The sequence below is a fragment of the Cryptomeria japonica genome, chromosome 10, assembly GCF_030272615.1.
Source record: "Cryptomeria japonica chromosome 10, Sugi_1.0, whole genome shotgun sequence".
Lineage (NCBI taxonomy): Eukaryota > Viridiplantae > Streptophyta > Pinopsida > Cupressales > Cupressaceae > Cryptomeria > Cryptomeria japonica.
The window spans coordinates 428,755,437-428,773,214 of record NC_081414.1 but is presented as its reverse complement, the minus strand read 5'-3'; the positions used below and the strand labels follow the sequence as shown (position 1 = coordinate 428,773,214).

Sequence of the window (17,778 nt, the reverse complement as noted above, 5' to 3'; positions counted from 1 at the left end):
TAATTAAATACTCCCGTTTACTGTGTACCGTACATGGTTTAAGGAATATTTTTAAAAACCCTTTATTAATACTTCAAATAATCCAAGCTGGGTTGCAATATATCCTGTATAATAATAGCAAATATTTTCAAAAATAAAATAAATAAACCCCAGCAAAAAATGAAACAGGTAATGATTGATCAAAAAATTAATAATTTTTAAAATAGTTTAATAAGAACAAAAAGAAAACTTTGATATAAAAGATTAAATTTTTCAATTTTCACAGTGACCAAAACATGTTAATGTTAGAAGTGAAAACATTAAGCAGGGACTAACAAATAAACATGTAACAAATTTTAACAAAATCCCTTGACCATTAAACCTTTGATTCTAATGGCTCATAATTGAAGTAAGAGGGATTTTATCTTCCCTACGGTTAATTGTATGTCAGGAAACTGCAGATGCTAATTAATAGCTTTAAACTTTCTGGGGTGGAAAATTGCTCTGCGACAGGTAGGTAATGCAAGAGTCTAAAACAAGAGCCTTGAGCAAATATAAACAGCCATGGAAACCGGCCTGTTCGTATTTGTCTGTAACAGAAAATCCTTTTATAAATTAAGATTGTTTGAATACAACATGTGATCAACTTCACTCTCTCAGCCCTGCAAAGATCAATGGAGCTTTCAAATTGAAAATTTTGAAGAGGCAGAGATGGATCCCGGATGCGCAGAGAATCCTATTTATAGCTCGGTAATCCAGCGCACATGTAGAGAAGAATACGACTAAACTTGCACAGAAATGTGATCAGCGAAGGAGACCTGGCGAACAGAGAGCGAGTCATGGCGAACCAGAGGGAGAGCCTGGGAAAGAGGCGAAGGAAGAGGGCTCATGATGGGCGAAGGCAGGGGAGAAGTCCTGCACATAGGGCATGTAGGGTGGAGCTTCAGCCACTGGTCTATACACTCCACATGGAACATATGGCCACAATCAGGCAGCAATCGAAGAATGTCTTCCGATTCCTGGTAATCGTTCAGGCAAATCGAGCAGCAGGATCGCTCCTGAGCCTCCGATTTCGTTCTGCACAGCTTCTCCGAGTACACTACTTTCGGATAGGACTCCAAGGTCTCGGGGTCGAGTCCCACCTCCGCCGGCTCCATACCTGTGCCTCCATTGGACATGGCCCTGCGCATTTGAGGACTCACCTGGCGCCTGACCACTCTCACCCATATAAACACCGCGAACAGGATCAAGGCCGTCAACAGAAATACGATTCCTAGGGCCAGAGCAGAGCCCATTCTAGGGTTTGCAGCCCCTGTTCCTGTTCCTGGTTCTGTTGAATTTCTGCTCATCTTGGATGATTTTCTTCCCCCCGAAATGGAAATGGAGAATGAGAATGGGTAATTAAGTACGAGGTCATTGATTCGTCTTGTTGTGCTTCATCTGTAAATTGCATAGGTAATCTGTTCGGTTTTGTTTGTTTGAGGTTGGCGTTTTGCAGGCGCACGATGATACCTACGCTTTTCGTGATATTCGAGACGAGGATCGAATGGCCGGTTGCTGGCCTTTATAACGATATGGTGGGACCCACGAGGACCCTGGGGGTAACATAGAGGAGACCATTGCCCTTTTATTTTTGGTTTTCTGATTTTTAAATATCTTATCATTGTCCAAGGGTGTTTGGTGTAATGACAGAGTTATTTATTGTACTAGTCATCAAAATGGTGTGGGTTTGAATTTTCAAAGAGAAAATGTTGTCGTCATATTCAAGTTGATCATTTATTTTTTATAAAATGACATGAACATAAAATCAATCTTACATTATTTTAGTTGGGTTTGTAATGGTTTAGATCACAAGTCAATTTTGATTTCTTTTATTCTTATATTTTAGATTAGATTATGTATAGAGTATTGTCTTTTAAGATAGTATAGCACTTATATTTTTGTTATTTCAATTTAAATTCTCTTTTTTTTGTCTTTTAAGTTATTTTTTAGATTAGATAATCATTATTTGTTCAATTGCATGTTTAATATTTCAATTAAGCGCTTGGATTTTGTATTCAAAGACAAGCCCTGTTTATTAGTGATTATTAAACAACAACAATTGATCATTAGATATTAAGATTATTACACTAAATAACATTGTTAAAGCATTTTTAAAAATAGTACCTACATCTATGCATCAATATATATTTAGAATTACTACACCAAGCATTTTACATACTGTCTTATTTATCTTCATGTGAAATTTTACGAAGGGGTTTGACTCACCATTGAGGAAGCCACATGCTTCCCTCTATTTACAACAAAATTTAACTTGGTTCTTCTTAGTATTGTAAGTGCTCAACATTACATGGGCATACATGATAGTCTAATTATGATCTAACAATTAAGCTCATGACTCATGCAACATGAATAAAACTCTCTCAACCTTTTTGATCTTGATAGAAGTGTTTTCTCATTCTTTAGAACCCTCCCTTGCTTTTTTCTTGACCTTCATAAACTTCTATCTTGCTTAGATGTCATCATTATTGTCAATAATTATAGTTTCACCCTTCAAATGGCGAGGTTGCATATGCATTCTTGGAATCATGAAAGCATTCTTAGATCTCAAGCATTGTTAAAGTCACTTAAGCAACTTGCCTTCGCAAAAGGGGTGACCCTACCTAGCGAAATAGGCAACCTTGGTGTTCTAAACTAATGCTTGAAAATTGTTGATTTTAGACATTTATCCACCATTTTTACACTTAATTGCAAGCCTAGTTGAATCCTATTGACACACTATGCAATTAACCTACAATAGGATTGGACATATTCATCTATTCTCTTTCCCATCATCAAGATCATGTTTCCTAGGGGTTAGAGAGGATTGGATAGAATCCATCCTTAACAAAGTTAGAGAAATTCATCCAAACTTAGAGGTAATCAAGCAAGAACAAGCTCAAGAGAAAGTTGTCATTATACGAAAAATACAATAAGAAAACACTAAAAAAGAGAGAAAGAGAGAGTTATATCTCAACTCCAAGAATTGATTATTAAAGTAGAGGATTAATGGGTAAGTACCTTTTTCTCACTATCATCATCACAAGTTAAACTTAATTCATGCTAAAAATTTACCTAAACACACAATAATTTTCATAACAACTCTTAATAGGTTTGACAAAGGAAAACTTGCACATTCCAACCATAGAATTGCACATCAACATAATCATCTTCCTTCAAGCACTCGTTTCTCATCAAGTTAGTGATCACATTGGCAACCACTACCCCATGTGCAAACATCATTGATATTCATAGGACTCTCCTTCCTTGCAAAGAGGGTAGTCCTTCAAACAATCGTCTATTCCATTGTATTATACCATGTGATTAGAATTGATCTATCCATATACAAGCTACATGAGTACAATTTTTCTGCTATCCTAAGTGCAACTCATAAACAATAGTGGTCAATATATTTTAACAAAAACCTATTTTGGTGAAACCAACGTGAAGAGAAAATCATTCCAAAGACTACAACACACTCTCTCATTTTTCTCATTCCATTCCATTTCAATTCTTCTTCTCTTCCATCACATTTTTATTGGGCATGGTACTAAGATACATGAGTACAATTCCTCTGCCATCCTAAGTGCACCTTATAAACAATAGTGGTCAATATATTTGAAGAAAAACCTATTTTGGTGAAACCAACATGAAGAGAAAATCATTTCAAAGACTAGGACACACTCTCAATTATCTCATTCCATTCCATTTCAATTCTTCTTCTCTTCCATCACCTCATTTATTAGGCATAGTTCTTAAATACATGTCAAGATCTATAGGGCCTCAGGGATAGAGTTCCTCTAATGAACCATTGCCCCCTCATTGAATAAGTATGTTCCTTGTAGTCCCATGATGCCCATTTCAAGTAGGTATGACTATGAGGATATTGGTTCAAATGGTAAGATCTTAGAGCATGATAACAATTCTTATTCGGGCCTTAACCTACATGCAATCAATATTGAGGAGCCATTTTGAAACTAAAATTGGGCCAAACAAGAATCCAACATGGTCTAATTTAGTCAAAAATATTAAGATGAGATTCTAGCTAGACCACCTATAGATATATAATTGTACAAATTAAAAATGAGGTAGATCATCTAAAATGGGCTTTAATAGATGCTCAAGTGACATGAGAATCCTTCAAAATAATATTTCAAAATGACTATGTCTCCACACAAGGTGTGAAACTTGAGAATCAAATGGTGGCAAAAATAAATGAGGCTATTTAACACCTACAATATAAACAACAAAACCTACCTCATGGCAATGAAAATAAATATAGAAAAGGAGAAGCCCCAAAGGTGCTCATAGCTTCCCTAAGACAACTAATAAAGAAAATTAAGGCTAGGGGTGTTGAATGACCACTTCAAAAACTAACCCAAACTAAAGATCGATCAAGGTATTTGAGGTGCCAACCTTGTACCAAACTCTTCACCATCAATGCAAATGAACCAATCCAAGAGATCAATTACCTCCTATATCAACTTCTATTTTGTGTAGTGCAAGGAATGATGCTTTCATGCATCCCTTGCCTTATCATACAACAAAGTGGACATATATCAACCAGGTAGGATTTCAATCAAAATATAAAATAGATGATCTCTTAGGTTTTAAACTATTGATCAAGGTATAATTTAAGAAATGATCATTTACATTTTTTTATAAAAATACCTAATGAATCCACTACAAAGAAGCATAATATCCTAGGAATTGTTTTCATATCAAAAATCAAAATTTAAAGTGAATGAAATATGTTACCTTGTATCATTTTTTTAATAATTTTTACTGACTAGATTTTTATATTAATATTTATCTTTTATGGTGATTCAATGTTTAAGTTTCCTATCAATATATAATTGTTAAATAATGATGTTAAAATAGGACACGTATAAACTAATAAATAGCTCTTGATAAAATAGGGCTATTACAACCAAGAAGTATATAGATAAAAGTGTGATTTGTATCTATCTTAAAGGATTAATGTTTCTACTTGAGGCAAATTTATTTCAAGATTGGGGAAAATGTATCAAATATGAGAAAATCAAACACTTCTAGATAGCCTAAAAATAGTTAATTTTGTGGGGTAGAAATGAAAAATAGATAATTAGAAACATATAGCCACTAAAAAATTCCTTCATGTTGATTGTACCTCCCCAAAACTATCTATTTTTCCTCAAATATCTAATAACTTATTATGCCTTTCCAATTGTAGGCCATCCAACAAGCTCTATAAAAAGTCTTATGTTAACAAAGATCTCTATTTCCATGCATGACCCATGTTTTGGGGTGTACCATAAATATTTAAAGGAAACCTTATATCATATGATCCATAATTTGATGTTGGTTTGATCCCTCTCCCAAAAAATCTAATTTCAAAGGGTGGAAGATCTCAACTGCCACACAAGCATATATAATAAGTATTTGGGAAATCCTTCCTTAGTATGGGTTCATTAATAGCACATTCTCAAAAAAGTGGAAGTATAGCTTTGGACTAGTATTATAGAATCCTATACATATCAATTCATTATTTTCAATAGTTCATTAGTGATTTTTTCATTTCCTTCAATGAGAACAAGATAGTAAAAACCAAAAGCTGAGACTTTTTGAGCATCAATTAGGAACCCAACCAATTAGTTGCACATTTCATAATGTAATAGAGACAATTTCCCTTTTTGTTAATAAGTGCACTAAAAATTAATCATAGGGGAATTTGTGGTCTTTTCTTGCATGTCCTAAGTATGGATACACTTAAGGAAGTCTAAAAAAACCCTATAAATTGAATGAAGGTGATCTTGATAACACTCTCAAGATTTACACAATCAATAGTGGTAGGAAAGGATATAGTATCAATCAAAGATTGGTCACTCAAAATGAAATATTAACACCAATAGTAAACTCTCAAGACCCAATATATTGAAAAATATATAAAATTCCATAACCAATAGAGTTGAAGATACCTGAACACCTAGTAATGACAATAACACCTATGAATATAGATCATCAATAAATATTGAGGCAACTACTCAAACCTAGGGAACCAAAACATCAATACCATTGACTACCCTCGTAAATAAATACCATAAATAGAATAAAAATTCATAAAATGAGTGTACATATGGTAACAACTAATATGATCCACATCAAAGGCCTTCGAATTTCTATCCTAATAAAAAAAAAATCATAAGAGTAGGGGTCATGACGATAAAACATGTAGCAAGTATATTTTGTAAGATTTGGCTATGGAAATAGGGTCTCCAAAGATCTAGAGGCCTGATGGAAAGCACAATGAAATGAAAAGATCAATATGACAAGATTAAAGTGTATTCCTATCAAGAGTTCAAGCAGTTAGAATGAGTGGAATTAGATTACAAATGAGATCCATGTTGGCTATTAGAGTTGTTGGAATGTGTTGTCATTGATGTCAACATATTCATGTGTTTCTTGTGCTTCAGTGTTGTAGAGAGTTGGTTTGAGTTGATTTATTGCAGATATGTTGATGCAGTCTAATGGATTTTGAGATACTTATCTCTAGTTGATTCAGTATGAGTTTCAGTGTTCTGGAAGGTGATTCGATCGAATTAGGTGATCCAGTGGATTATTGGTTTTTCTGTTGATTTTGTATTGCAGAGTTGTGATTTTTGGTTTGTGTTTCTCTAGAATTGACTCTTTATGTTGTGCAGATTTTGGAGAGTGTTTGGGATGTTCATGTGTATCCTCAGTTCAGATGGTTCATGATTTGGAATTTCACAAGCATATATTTCAGTTTGTCAGTTGGCGTTCTTGAGCTCTGGTGATGAAATAATGATGATTCTAGTTATCCGAGTTGTTGCAAAGGAATTCATGTTGCTTGTTGATATTCTTTGATCGTGTGCTATGTGTGTCGACTAGAATTTCATCCTCAGAATGTTACCTACAACATATTAGTTTCACAAAATACAAAAGAAATGCTATAGGAAATCCAAACTCAACCAATGAAACTACATGAAATACATATAAAATAAAAAATACTATTATTACCTTCATGGTTTATGTCTCATTGTGTCCTAACTCCACTATTCCTGGTTGCAAATGGTGTGCTCTCAGACAAGCACCGATAGCTTCCAAGATGGCATACGAAGAATGGACTGATAACTAAATGCTAAAAATGATTATGATATTTGCTAATTGCTTCAAGATTAAAACTCATGGATGCATAAATTTCACAAATGATTAGCTTGCAAATTTACTTGAAGTCTAACTCTCTCTCAACTAAAACTCTTGATTTTATAGACCTTGAGAGGATAAGATGATGTGGCTCAGATCAACGGTCATGATCAAATCTGCAGACTTGGATGGCTGTGAGCAAAGGTGAAGGTTGAGAGAAAGGGGGAAGGAGAAGACAAGTGACACTCATCTCACCTTGATTGGGTTGCTGACTGAGGGAATCTAGGGATGGTTGGAGAAGATTTAGGCATGAGAGGACAAGTGGACTCAAGTCCTTCCTAAGATGTAGGGATGTTGGAGAGAATATAGAAGGAGGTTATGAAATATGTGTACGTACACAATATTTCATTAAATTTGGAGGTTGGAGATAAATGATGAATTCATATTTAAGAAATATTAATTTCCTTAGCCACATGATGGATGAGTTGGCAAAGGGGAAGATGAAGTGGAGATGGAAGGTGAGTTGGATAAGAGGGATTAAATAATTTAAGAAATCATTTAATATTTGAGACTATAGGATAGGAGAATAACCATTAAATATTAGATATTTAATTAATCAGAGGAATAAGATACACGAATTAATTAATAAAACATTTCAATTAAATTAATTAATAGAAAGACACAAAAAATGAATTAAATAAATCAATCTTTTCAAATTAACTATTTAATAGAACAAAAAATATTAAATAAATATAAAATATTTATTTAATCGCTCATAGCCATTTTTCCATGTATACATTTTTCCCATCTTTGAAATGATGTCAAGACAACATTGTTCCAAAGATTAAATCAAGTCTCGATAGTGTGCCTGATGGAGATAAAAATCCTGATTGTGTGCCCCCTCGGGAGATTGATCATGAAATTGTTGAAAAATTTAGTTTGAACGATTGATCTCATGATAATTGGAAAGTTTCGTCAATTAAGTTCATATGTAAAAAAAAGATTAAATTGCCCCATTGAAAAGCATTAATTATCCTTTCAAATAGTAAATATAAAATTAACCAAGGTTAATTTTAATTTCATTTTCATCCTTGTCAGCTTGTGAACAAAATTGTCTTAGTGAGGTGGCAAAATGGTGATTCCTTTGGAGAACCATCGATTTGAGCACGTTCAACGATATCAACGACCTCCTGAGTATGGGTTTTCGGTATGTATCTTATCCCGATCTTTGTTTTCAACTTGTCGTACAATTTTTCATGTTTTTTGGCACGGTTTTGGATTTTCTAATTTTTTTGCGATTTTTGGTATTTGGTTAGCGCTTTTGCATTTAGGTTTAGCGCATTTGCATTTGCCAATTTTAGCGCATGTGTTCATTTTGGTAGCACATGTATTAGAAATGTTAGCGCATTTGCTTAGGTTAGCGCTTCTGCATTGTGTGTTTGCGCTTTTGCAGCTAAAGTTAGCGCATTTGGTTTGTTTCACGCATATGTTCTTAGGGTTATCACTTTTTGTTAAAACAGTTAGCGCATATGCTTTAGTTAGCGCCTACGTTTGATAGGATAACGCTTTTGTTAAAAAGGTTAGCGCATATGCTTTAGATGAATGTTTTTGATAGATTTCATAGCCAAAAATCACTTTGTTGATTAGATTTAGGTGTGTCTAATGCGCAATTATGATGAATAGGTACTTTATTGATTGATTGATGTTGTTTGATAGATCGATTTGATTTCTTTTGATAGATTAGCTCTAAGAAACTGATTTAGTTTTTGATGTAAGAGCACAACAGAGCTTTGATTGAACTCAATGATTGATAGGTTTAATTTGATTTGATTTGATTGGATAGAGTAGCTCTAAGAAATCGATTTAGTTTCTGATGAAGAGCATAGCAGAGTTTGATTGAACTCAGTGATTGATAGGTTTAAATTGATTTGATTTGATTGGATAGAGTAGCTCTAAGAAACCGATTTAGTTTCTGATGAAGAGCATAGCAGAGTTTGATTGAACTCAGTGATTGATATAAAACCATGATTGATAGGTTTAAATTGATTTGATAGCCTGATTTGCTTCATTTGAAAAGATTGATATGATAGATTAGCGATCTCTTTGATTTGATAGATAGATGAGTGATTATTGATTGAATTCTCTTGGTGAATAGGAGAAACTTGATGTTCTCAATGTCGGGAGAAATTCTTGGCGATGCGACACTTAGTGCTAGAGCTTACATAGGGAGAGGTGAGACATATAGATGCCTGTGGATTATGCCATCTGTTATACATGCCTGATATTACCCATAATAGGGTTTTGTTGAAAGCATTAGCCAAGAGATGGCATAGCAAGCATAATACTTTCCACCTGCCCACGGGTGAGATTAGTGTTACCATTGAGGATGTGTATAGGATTCTTCATATCCCAATGACTGGCGAGCTAGTTCAGTATGATTTTTAGGATCGTGTAGGGACAGAGGCTTGTAGAGCCGTATTTGGCGATGAGAGCATCCCAAGAGGAGAGATCCGATGGGAGGATATGATTATGTATTATGAGACTCTCCCTGTGATTCTTGCAGGTTTGATTGGGGGATTTATTTGTCCAAATAGGAGATCTCGAGGTTTTTTTGTTGGTTGGGGTGAGATTCTTCAGAGCATGATGCAGCATCGGACTTGATATGCATGGGGTGTTTGTATGCTTTCTCATTTATATCATGATCTTCATCAGGTTGTTTATGATGAGAGTGCTAGTCTATTGACAGGATGTACACTTTTGCGGATCTGGTGTTGGGAGCACATTTCTATCACTCGGCCTATCCATCATAGATTTCATGGTGAGAGGAAACCATATGTTTATCTCTATGCAGGTATCCTTATTAAACATAAGCTGGGTAAGATGGAGTATTGGCATTGGGTTACCGATTCATTGGATAGTGTTACTTGGAGACCATATGTTGATTGTGAGCCATGGATGGATGATGCACGAACATTACCATTTATTATGTAGAGTAGATATCTTATTGGTTAGATTCCATACATTATTGAGAGAGAATTGATGAGTCTCATTCTTAGACACTTCGGTATCATTCAGCCTATGCCTACTGGTGTCATGATATATGCTCGATGGTACAGAGATAGACGAGATTAGGGACCTTCTTTGTCATTTGAGATTGCACGTGCAGAGTTTCTTGCTACTCCTAAGGTAGCTTATGATATGAGATTGCACATTCTTGATCCTAGGGTTACTGCAGATTATGCTCAGTACATACTAGCACATCCATTTCCTCGTATTATTGATCCAACAGATCCTCCTCCCAGCTCAGGAGATGAGGATGACGATTCAGATGATTCAGTTTTTAGGAGATGGAGATGGAGATGAGAGCTTAGAGCTGCTCAGGAGGCCGGAGGAGGTGGAGATGAGGGTGGAGATGGAGGTGGTGGCGGTAGGAGACTAGGATGGAGAGGAGGTCGATTGAGAGTCTGTGGAGGACCGTTTGGAGCAGTTGGTAGGATTGGGAGACCGCTTCCTATGGGTGGGAGAGATGGTGGATGGATTGGGAGGGATACTGGCAGGGCAGGGATAAGATCACCGAGAGGGTTGCCATTGACAGGAGGAGGCAAGATAACTGGACTGGATGGGGGTTGCGGGAGAGGCATTGATTTTGGTCAGATTCAGCCAGACCCTAGGGTTATTACAGCTCATGGTGGAGAGGATGAGGATCCAAAGGATCATGTTTCACTTATTAGACGACGGGTTCTGAGAGCTACTTGAACCAAGATCCCAGCAGGTGGATAGGGAGGTGGAGAGGAGGGTATTAGGGTTCATGTTCCACAACGGGATTTACCAGAGCAGGCTGCACCAGAGCACGATGTGCCAGAGCAGGAGACCATTGATAGTCTCAGAGCATAGATAGATCAACTTAGAGCATAGATGCATACACTTATGATAGAGAGAGACACATCTATTAGGAGACAACAGGATACTCAGGGCCTTCTTGATCATGTTCAGTAGGTTGGATCAGGCACTCTCTCAGCTAATACTGTTAAAGCACTAGTTCAGACCGAGAAAGAGATTTCCCGTTGGTGACGACTATATGAGGATTTAGTCACGGAGATCCAGAGAGCAGGTAGCTATCATACCACCATGTTGATGGATACTAGCAGTGGTGGAGTCATGGGACCTCCTCAGAGGAGTGGTGATCATGGGAGACAGGCATCTAGAGGATCTTCTCGTCCACATCCATAGAGACGGACAGAGTCAGGTGGTAGTGGTACATGACAACCGTGACTTGACTTTGAGACACTTGTATTTTTTTTATCTGATATCATTGTATACTTGGACTTTCATTATTTTTATGATGATCTATATGCAGACATGGACTCTATATGATGATCTTTTATTATGCATGTTATTCTATATGATGATGTTCTATATGCATTGATTATATGGATGCAGTAATTAGATGAATGATGTTATGATTTTTTTTTGTTCTTTTCCTTATGATGATGTTTCATATGCATGTTATTCTATATGATGATGCAATGATAAATGTTGTTGATTTTTTATTTGGATGACCTTGGATGCAAATAAAATGATTACTAACGTAAATGATGCAAATGCAATGATCTATATGGGAATGCAAATGAATGATTATGCAATATGTTATTCAAATCTTTTTTATTTTAATATGCAATGCTTATAATGATTATGAATCTATTTGCAAAGATGCAACTAAATGATCTTTAATAAATCTTTAATGATAATGCAAATAATAATGATGATACACTACATGATTAATGAAATACACTTAATTATATGCAAACTAATGCAATGATTTAAATGCAACTAAATGAAATAGATGATGATTAAAATGATTCTAAAAATGAATGCACCTACAATGATCAAATGCAAATTGTTTTTGTTTGTCCAAGTATACTCAATCTTTATTCGTTGACCATTGATTTCTGAATGAAATGAGATGCTTATAATACAACTGACAATGAATGCTTATAATGTAGATGAATAATGAACTAATAAAAAATGACCTAACTAAAAATTATATTGCCATTCTTCATATGTTATCTTGTAACAGTGCTTGATTTCATCATTGAGCTTTAAAATGTTGTAAGAAAATACAAGCAATTTGACATAATAATCCAAGATGATCTGAGTATTTCTTACATGGATTTTGATATAGCAAGTTAATACAAGCAACTTGATATAATGAGTCAAGATGACCTAAGTATTTCTTGCAGAACAGACAAGGATTATCTCCTTTCATGCATGACTTGGAATGTCCTCCTTGATCTTTTGCTGATCGTATCCTTAGACAAGTGCATACCTTAATAAGAGATAAACCACATACAACAATCAAAGAAAAATAATCATGCCTCATCATAGCTTCTCTAGTCATGGACATCCTTGAGTCGCATAGAGTACATGATTAGCAATAAAATCGAGATATAAACACTGAATTTGGTATGTCATTCACATGTTCTCATTGTCATTAACTGATATAATCATCTTGATGAATGATCTTTGATAATCTTTTATTACTTGTTGGTTGATTCTTCAGTTTTTGAGTTTCATGATTCAGTTGTCATGAAATGCCCTGATCTTCATTGCTTTGTTGCTCGTTATCTGTTTCAAAACCCTAGGTGTTTTTGGTTTTTCTAAGTTTTTCGAATGTTTTGGATTTTCAAAGATTCAAAAGATCACCTTAGCAAAAGGAATTAGGATTTTGCCCCCATCTTAAAGCAAAATTTATTATGGCTGTATGAATTGATCAAGATCCAAACCATGGCGGGATACAAATGCAGATCGATTGATTCTGATAAAATCTAAGATAGTGACTACGACAAGTGTGCAAAGATTGATAACTTTTGGTAAACTGTATATTTCTTGCTAAATGGTTTAGAGCAATAGATGCGAAAGATGAAATGGAAAAGATAGGATAGATGGAAGCAATAGATGCGATAGGATGGAGTGAATAGGTGTGCAAAGCAATCTCATAGATGGAAGAACTCACTTTTTTTAGATAGCGTCTGTTTACCAAGTTTTCACCATCTAAATTTATTGCAATTTTTTTTTCTCATATTTTTTTATTTTTTTTGTTTTTCACTGTTTTATGCTTTTTAGGGATTTTCTGCTTTTCTGATTTTTACTGATTTCTTCAGGACTTTATATGCTTTTTATTGATTTTTTCTAGGACTTTATATCTCAAGCATATAAATTCTTGAGATGAATAGAATTGATAGGTTCATCAAACCAATCACCTTCAGGGGTAGATAACTTGTATGCTCCTGATCCATATGTTGCTACTATGACAAAAGGTCCTAGCCAATTTGGTTCAAATTTTCCCTTCTTTTCTCGGTCTTACTGATTTCTTGGATTCTACCTTAGAACTATATCTCCAATCTGAAAAATGTGCAGCTTGACTCTGTGGTTATAACTTCTTGCCATTATTTGTTGATATACTTTGAAATGATCTATTGCATTTTGGCGACGTTGCTAAATCAGTTCAAGTTCTTGGAGTCAAGAGACTCGTTGTTCTTCTTCTGGTATAGGACCTTTCAAGGATACTCATAGAGAAGGTATCTCTACTTCTATAGGTAATATGGCTTCTGATCCATAGACCAAACAATATTGAGTTTCCCCCGTTGGAGTGCGGATGCTGGTTCAGTATGCCCACAGAGCAGGATTCAGCTGAATGTGCCAATCTTTTCCAGCTTCATTGACTATTTTCTTTAAAATTTTCAAGATAGTTTTGTTTGATACCTCAGCTTGACCATTTCCCTGTGGATAATATGGAGTAGAAAACCTATGTTGGATATGAAATTGTTCACATAGCTCCTTCACATCTTGACTCTTAAATGGTCTTCCATTATCAGTGATAATGGTCATTGGAACTCCATAGCGTCAGATTATATAATTCAAAATGAATGATGATATTTGTTTTCCTGTTACTGTTGTTAGAGGTACTGCTTCCATTTAGTGAAATATTTAGTAGCAGTCAGAATGAACTTATGTCCATTAGAAGATGAGGGATTTATCTTTCCTACCAAATCAAGGCCCCATTGAGAAAATGGCCATGATCCTGTCATAGGATATAATTCTTGTGCTGGTGCATGAATGAGATTCCCATGGATCTGACATTGTTTGCATTTCCTATCATATGTGAATGAATCTCTCTCTATAGTAGGCCAATAGTAACCCATACGAAGAAGTTTCTTAGTCAATGTTAAGCCACTTGAGTGTGTGCCACAAATGTTGGCATTTGGCATTATAACAGACAAGGGGAGATTATTGGCATTTCAATAAGGATATTGAGAAGGTTGTTAATGATTATGGATAAAACTGATTAAGGATGTTTACTGTCTTAATATTATTATTTTGTCATTGATGTCAAGAAATTGATTTTCTAATTCAATATGATGTTGCCATATCTCGAGAAGTATGATTTGATGAGTATAAAGATGTCGGTAAAAGACATAGATAGAATATGATGGATAAGGGGAGAAATAAGTTATTCAATGGGCAACTATTACCGAGTTAGACAATGATGAGATCATGATGATTAGATTGTTTTGATATTGTAGCGTCCTGAAATTGCGACACTTGCAATTTCGACCGCATTTGGGTCTTCACGATGGTGGCGCAACACTGAACCTGAATGGAGACCCCGAAACTTGCTCACGACACCAAAAACTGCATTTTTCTAGCACCCTTCCTGATCCCTCCTTGCACCCTGCTGTCCCGGGAGGTGGGACCAGAGCGCCCAGCGCCTTGGTCCTTCAGGACTAGGGCGCCCAGCGCCCTGGTCCCCCAGGACCATGGCGCCCAGCGCCCTAGTCCCTGGCCCTATTTTGGGCCCGGTCTCCTATGGGACTTCGGGCCTTTTTGTTTGCAATTTGGAAAATAACATTTCCTGGTCGGCCTAAGGTCGGGAAAATCAGTCTTGTAACCCTAATTGGCAAGTATATAAACTACTTTTCCTCTCTCATTTTAGAGAGGATGAAACAAAGTGGGAAACGATATTCAAGCATTCAAGCATTCAAGCATTCCTTCAAGCAATTGATCATTCTAAGTCTCCATTCAAGGCTAAGTGTTGCATTCAAGACAAGGATTCAACCATTGAAGAGGAGATCACATACTACAACATACAAACATACAACATACAACAACATCTATACCTTCGCATATAAGGATACAAACATCCTTACAACAAGGTATTAGTACTTGTTTTACATTACATTTACAGCATTTCTCATTTCTTGGTTAATTCCAAAACCGGGGTTTGACCTAAAGGCAAACCCCTCATCCCTAACCCCCCAATCGTCCTCACTTTTCTGTGTGTAGGTTGCAGGTACGCGGCTGAAATTGAAGATCTGGAATCCTTGTGCAGAGACGAACAGATCCCCCTTCGTTTCGCGGATTTTTCGGAGGACCGTGTGCACGCCGGGTGCCATCGTCCCGTCAACTTTTGCTCAAATTTGCAGGACAGCGTCGTCTCGACATTTTACTGCTAATTCCAGGTCCGCAGCTTCATATTATATTCCTATCTCTATTTATAAGCGAATCTTTCTCACTTTCTATGCATTCATAGTTCAATCTTTCTATCTACATTTCTTTACAAAAGAGGGTATCCTTGATGTCTTAACCCTTGAAACTCATATAGAATCCGATCTTGCATTGCGTGGGATTGGATCTTGTGGGTTTCAACCCCTCTTTTGAATGTAAAGTCCCTCCTAAGTGAAAACCATCAACCCTAGTGACTCTCCCTTCTCTCTCCTCGGAGTTGGGGAGGGGAGAACGGCTAGGGTTCGATTTTTCCGCTTTACAGATATCCTACATATGTTATTGATTGAAAGGTTAATACTATACTATGTTACCAAGCAAAGAACCTAGTCAGTAAACCCTAAGGAAACTAGTCGGTAAACCCTAAGGTTATCGCTATCGGTTAATGAAGGCAGAATGTCTACCAAGTGAAGTTTAGTATTTACCGAGTTGCAACCGAGTAATAACAGAATACATTAAATGATTACGTGCATTATTTAATGAAGGAAGCTGATGAGCTAGCTATGATTAAATGATTGGTATGTCGTCAATGAAGTTTGTTAAAGAATCTATGGCAAAGGATAATCAGCAGGAAGATCTACAACTTAGATTGAACCGCAATACCCTAGCACAAGTTCCAAGAAATGTATGCAAGTTCCAAGGCAGGGTAAAACATTTTCAGATCGAAGGATACAACCTGGACAAAGTTTGAAGATATGATGGCTATGATTGATCATGGGAAATGTGATCAAGGAGATTAAGCGGTTGGCGAATTGTTTATAAATAGGGAACTGTTGATAAATAATGCATGCGAGCAAGTGTATGCACAAGGATGCTACATAGTGATTACCAAGCATAGAAGCTTGAAGACCTATTTTGAATAACAGAGTATAGAGCCCAACAGATGGACAAGATTAGTTCTATGTCTATATTGTATTGAGCAAATAAGAATCTGCTTTAGCATTTTAGATGTGAAGTTGCAAATTGATTTTTATTACTGTTATTTTGTGAAGTGACAGAAAATCTCTTAACTGAGTGGACTTAACAGTCTTATTTGTAAAACCCTCTAGCAAGGTGACATTCTGATTGAGTGTTTGAAATCCTTTAACAAGGTCACTTCTAACAAGGTGAAGATCCTAATAGATCTGAGGGAAATCCCTTAACCGGGTCACATCTAGCAATGTGTTTGTAATCTTTAACAAGATTTGCTTTTAATCGAGCATACTCTAGAAGAGTATATTTCTTAGTGGGTCTAAAATCCCACAACTATTTTTCCCTATTTGGGTTTCCACGTTAAATCTGGTGTTATGAGTGTTATGATGTTTATATGCTTTTGAGTTTGCATGTTTAGCAGTTCTGGTTATATTACTGAAGTATATGTTACCGAGGTTGAATCTGATATTTTTATGGAAGATTAAGTTTGTATGATTCACCCCCCCCCCCCCCCTCTCATCTTATTAGCTTGGCATCTGTACTTATCTTTAAGTATCAGAACTATCAACAAATACTTGCATGAACTTCGTTAAGAACTTTCTCAGATTCTTCTTGTTCAAGACATCTCAATAAAGTACCATCTAGACCTCACCTATATAGGATATCTATAATAATAGTATATTGAGAGGACTGATGGATAAAAATTCCTTTTCTGATTGTGGGATATGTCAAGAGGAAGGATATTCTCTTTTAAGTACTGATAAATTTGACCATATAAGGATTGATTAGTTCCTGATATATGGAAAAATCGATAGATATGATGGGATTGAATGGTAGGGGTTAAGATATCTTCCATGAGAAATTTGTAATGATGTTGATTCTCCTGATTTTGCAAGAGAGATGCTATTGTAGCCATTGCATCTGCTGCTTTATTCTCATTTCTTGGGATCTGGGTGAATGATATTTCTTTAAAGTGTTCTGTAAACTCCTCTACCAGTTGTTTGTATGGCATGAGCTTATCATCCTTGGTTTGATAATCATCATTTATTTGGTTGATGATAAGCTGTGAATCACCATAGACATGTAATTCTTTGGCATTCCATTCAATGGTCATTTTAAGCCCAATATTCAATGCTTCATATT

General features: G+C 35.8%; 1 protein-coding gene across 1 annotated transcript; it reads right to left on the bottom strand.

Moving 5' to 3' along the window:
• Positions 1-229: 229 nt before the first annotated feature.
• On the bottom strand, positions 230-1,549 carry LOC131075701 (RING-H2 finger protein ATL70). Its single transcript, XM_058012576.1, has one exon. The coding sequence runs from the start codon at positions 1,326-1,328 to the stop codon at positions 762-764; it is 567 nt and encodes a 188-aa protein (XP_057868559.1). The 5' UTR covers positions 1,329-1,549; the 3' UTR covers positions 230-761.
• Positions 1,550-17,778: the final 16,229 nt, after the last annotated feature.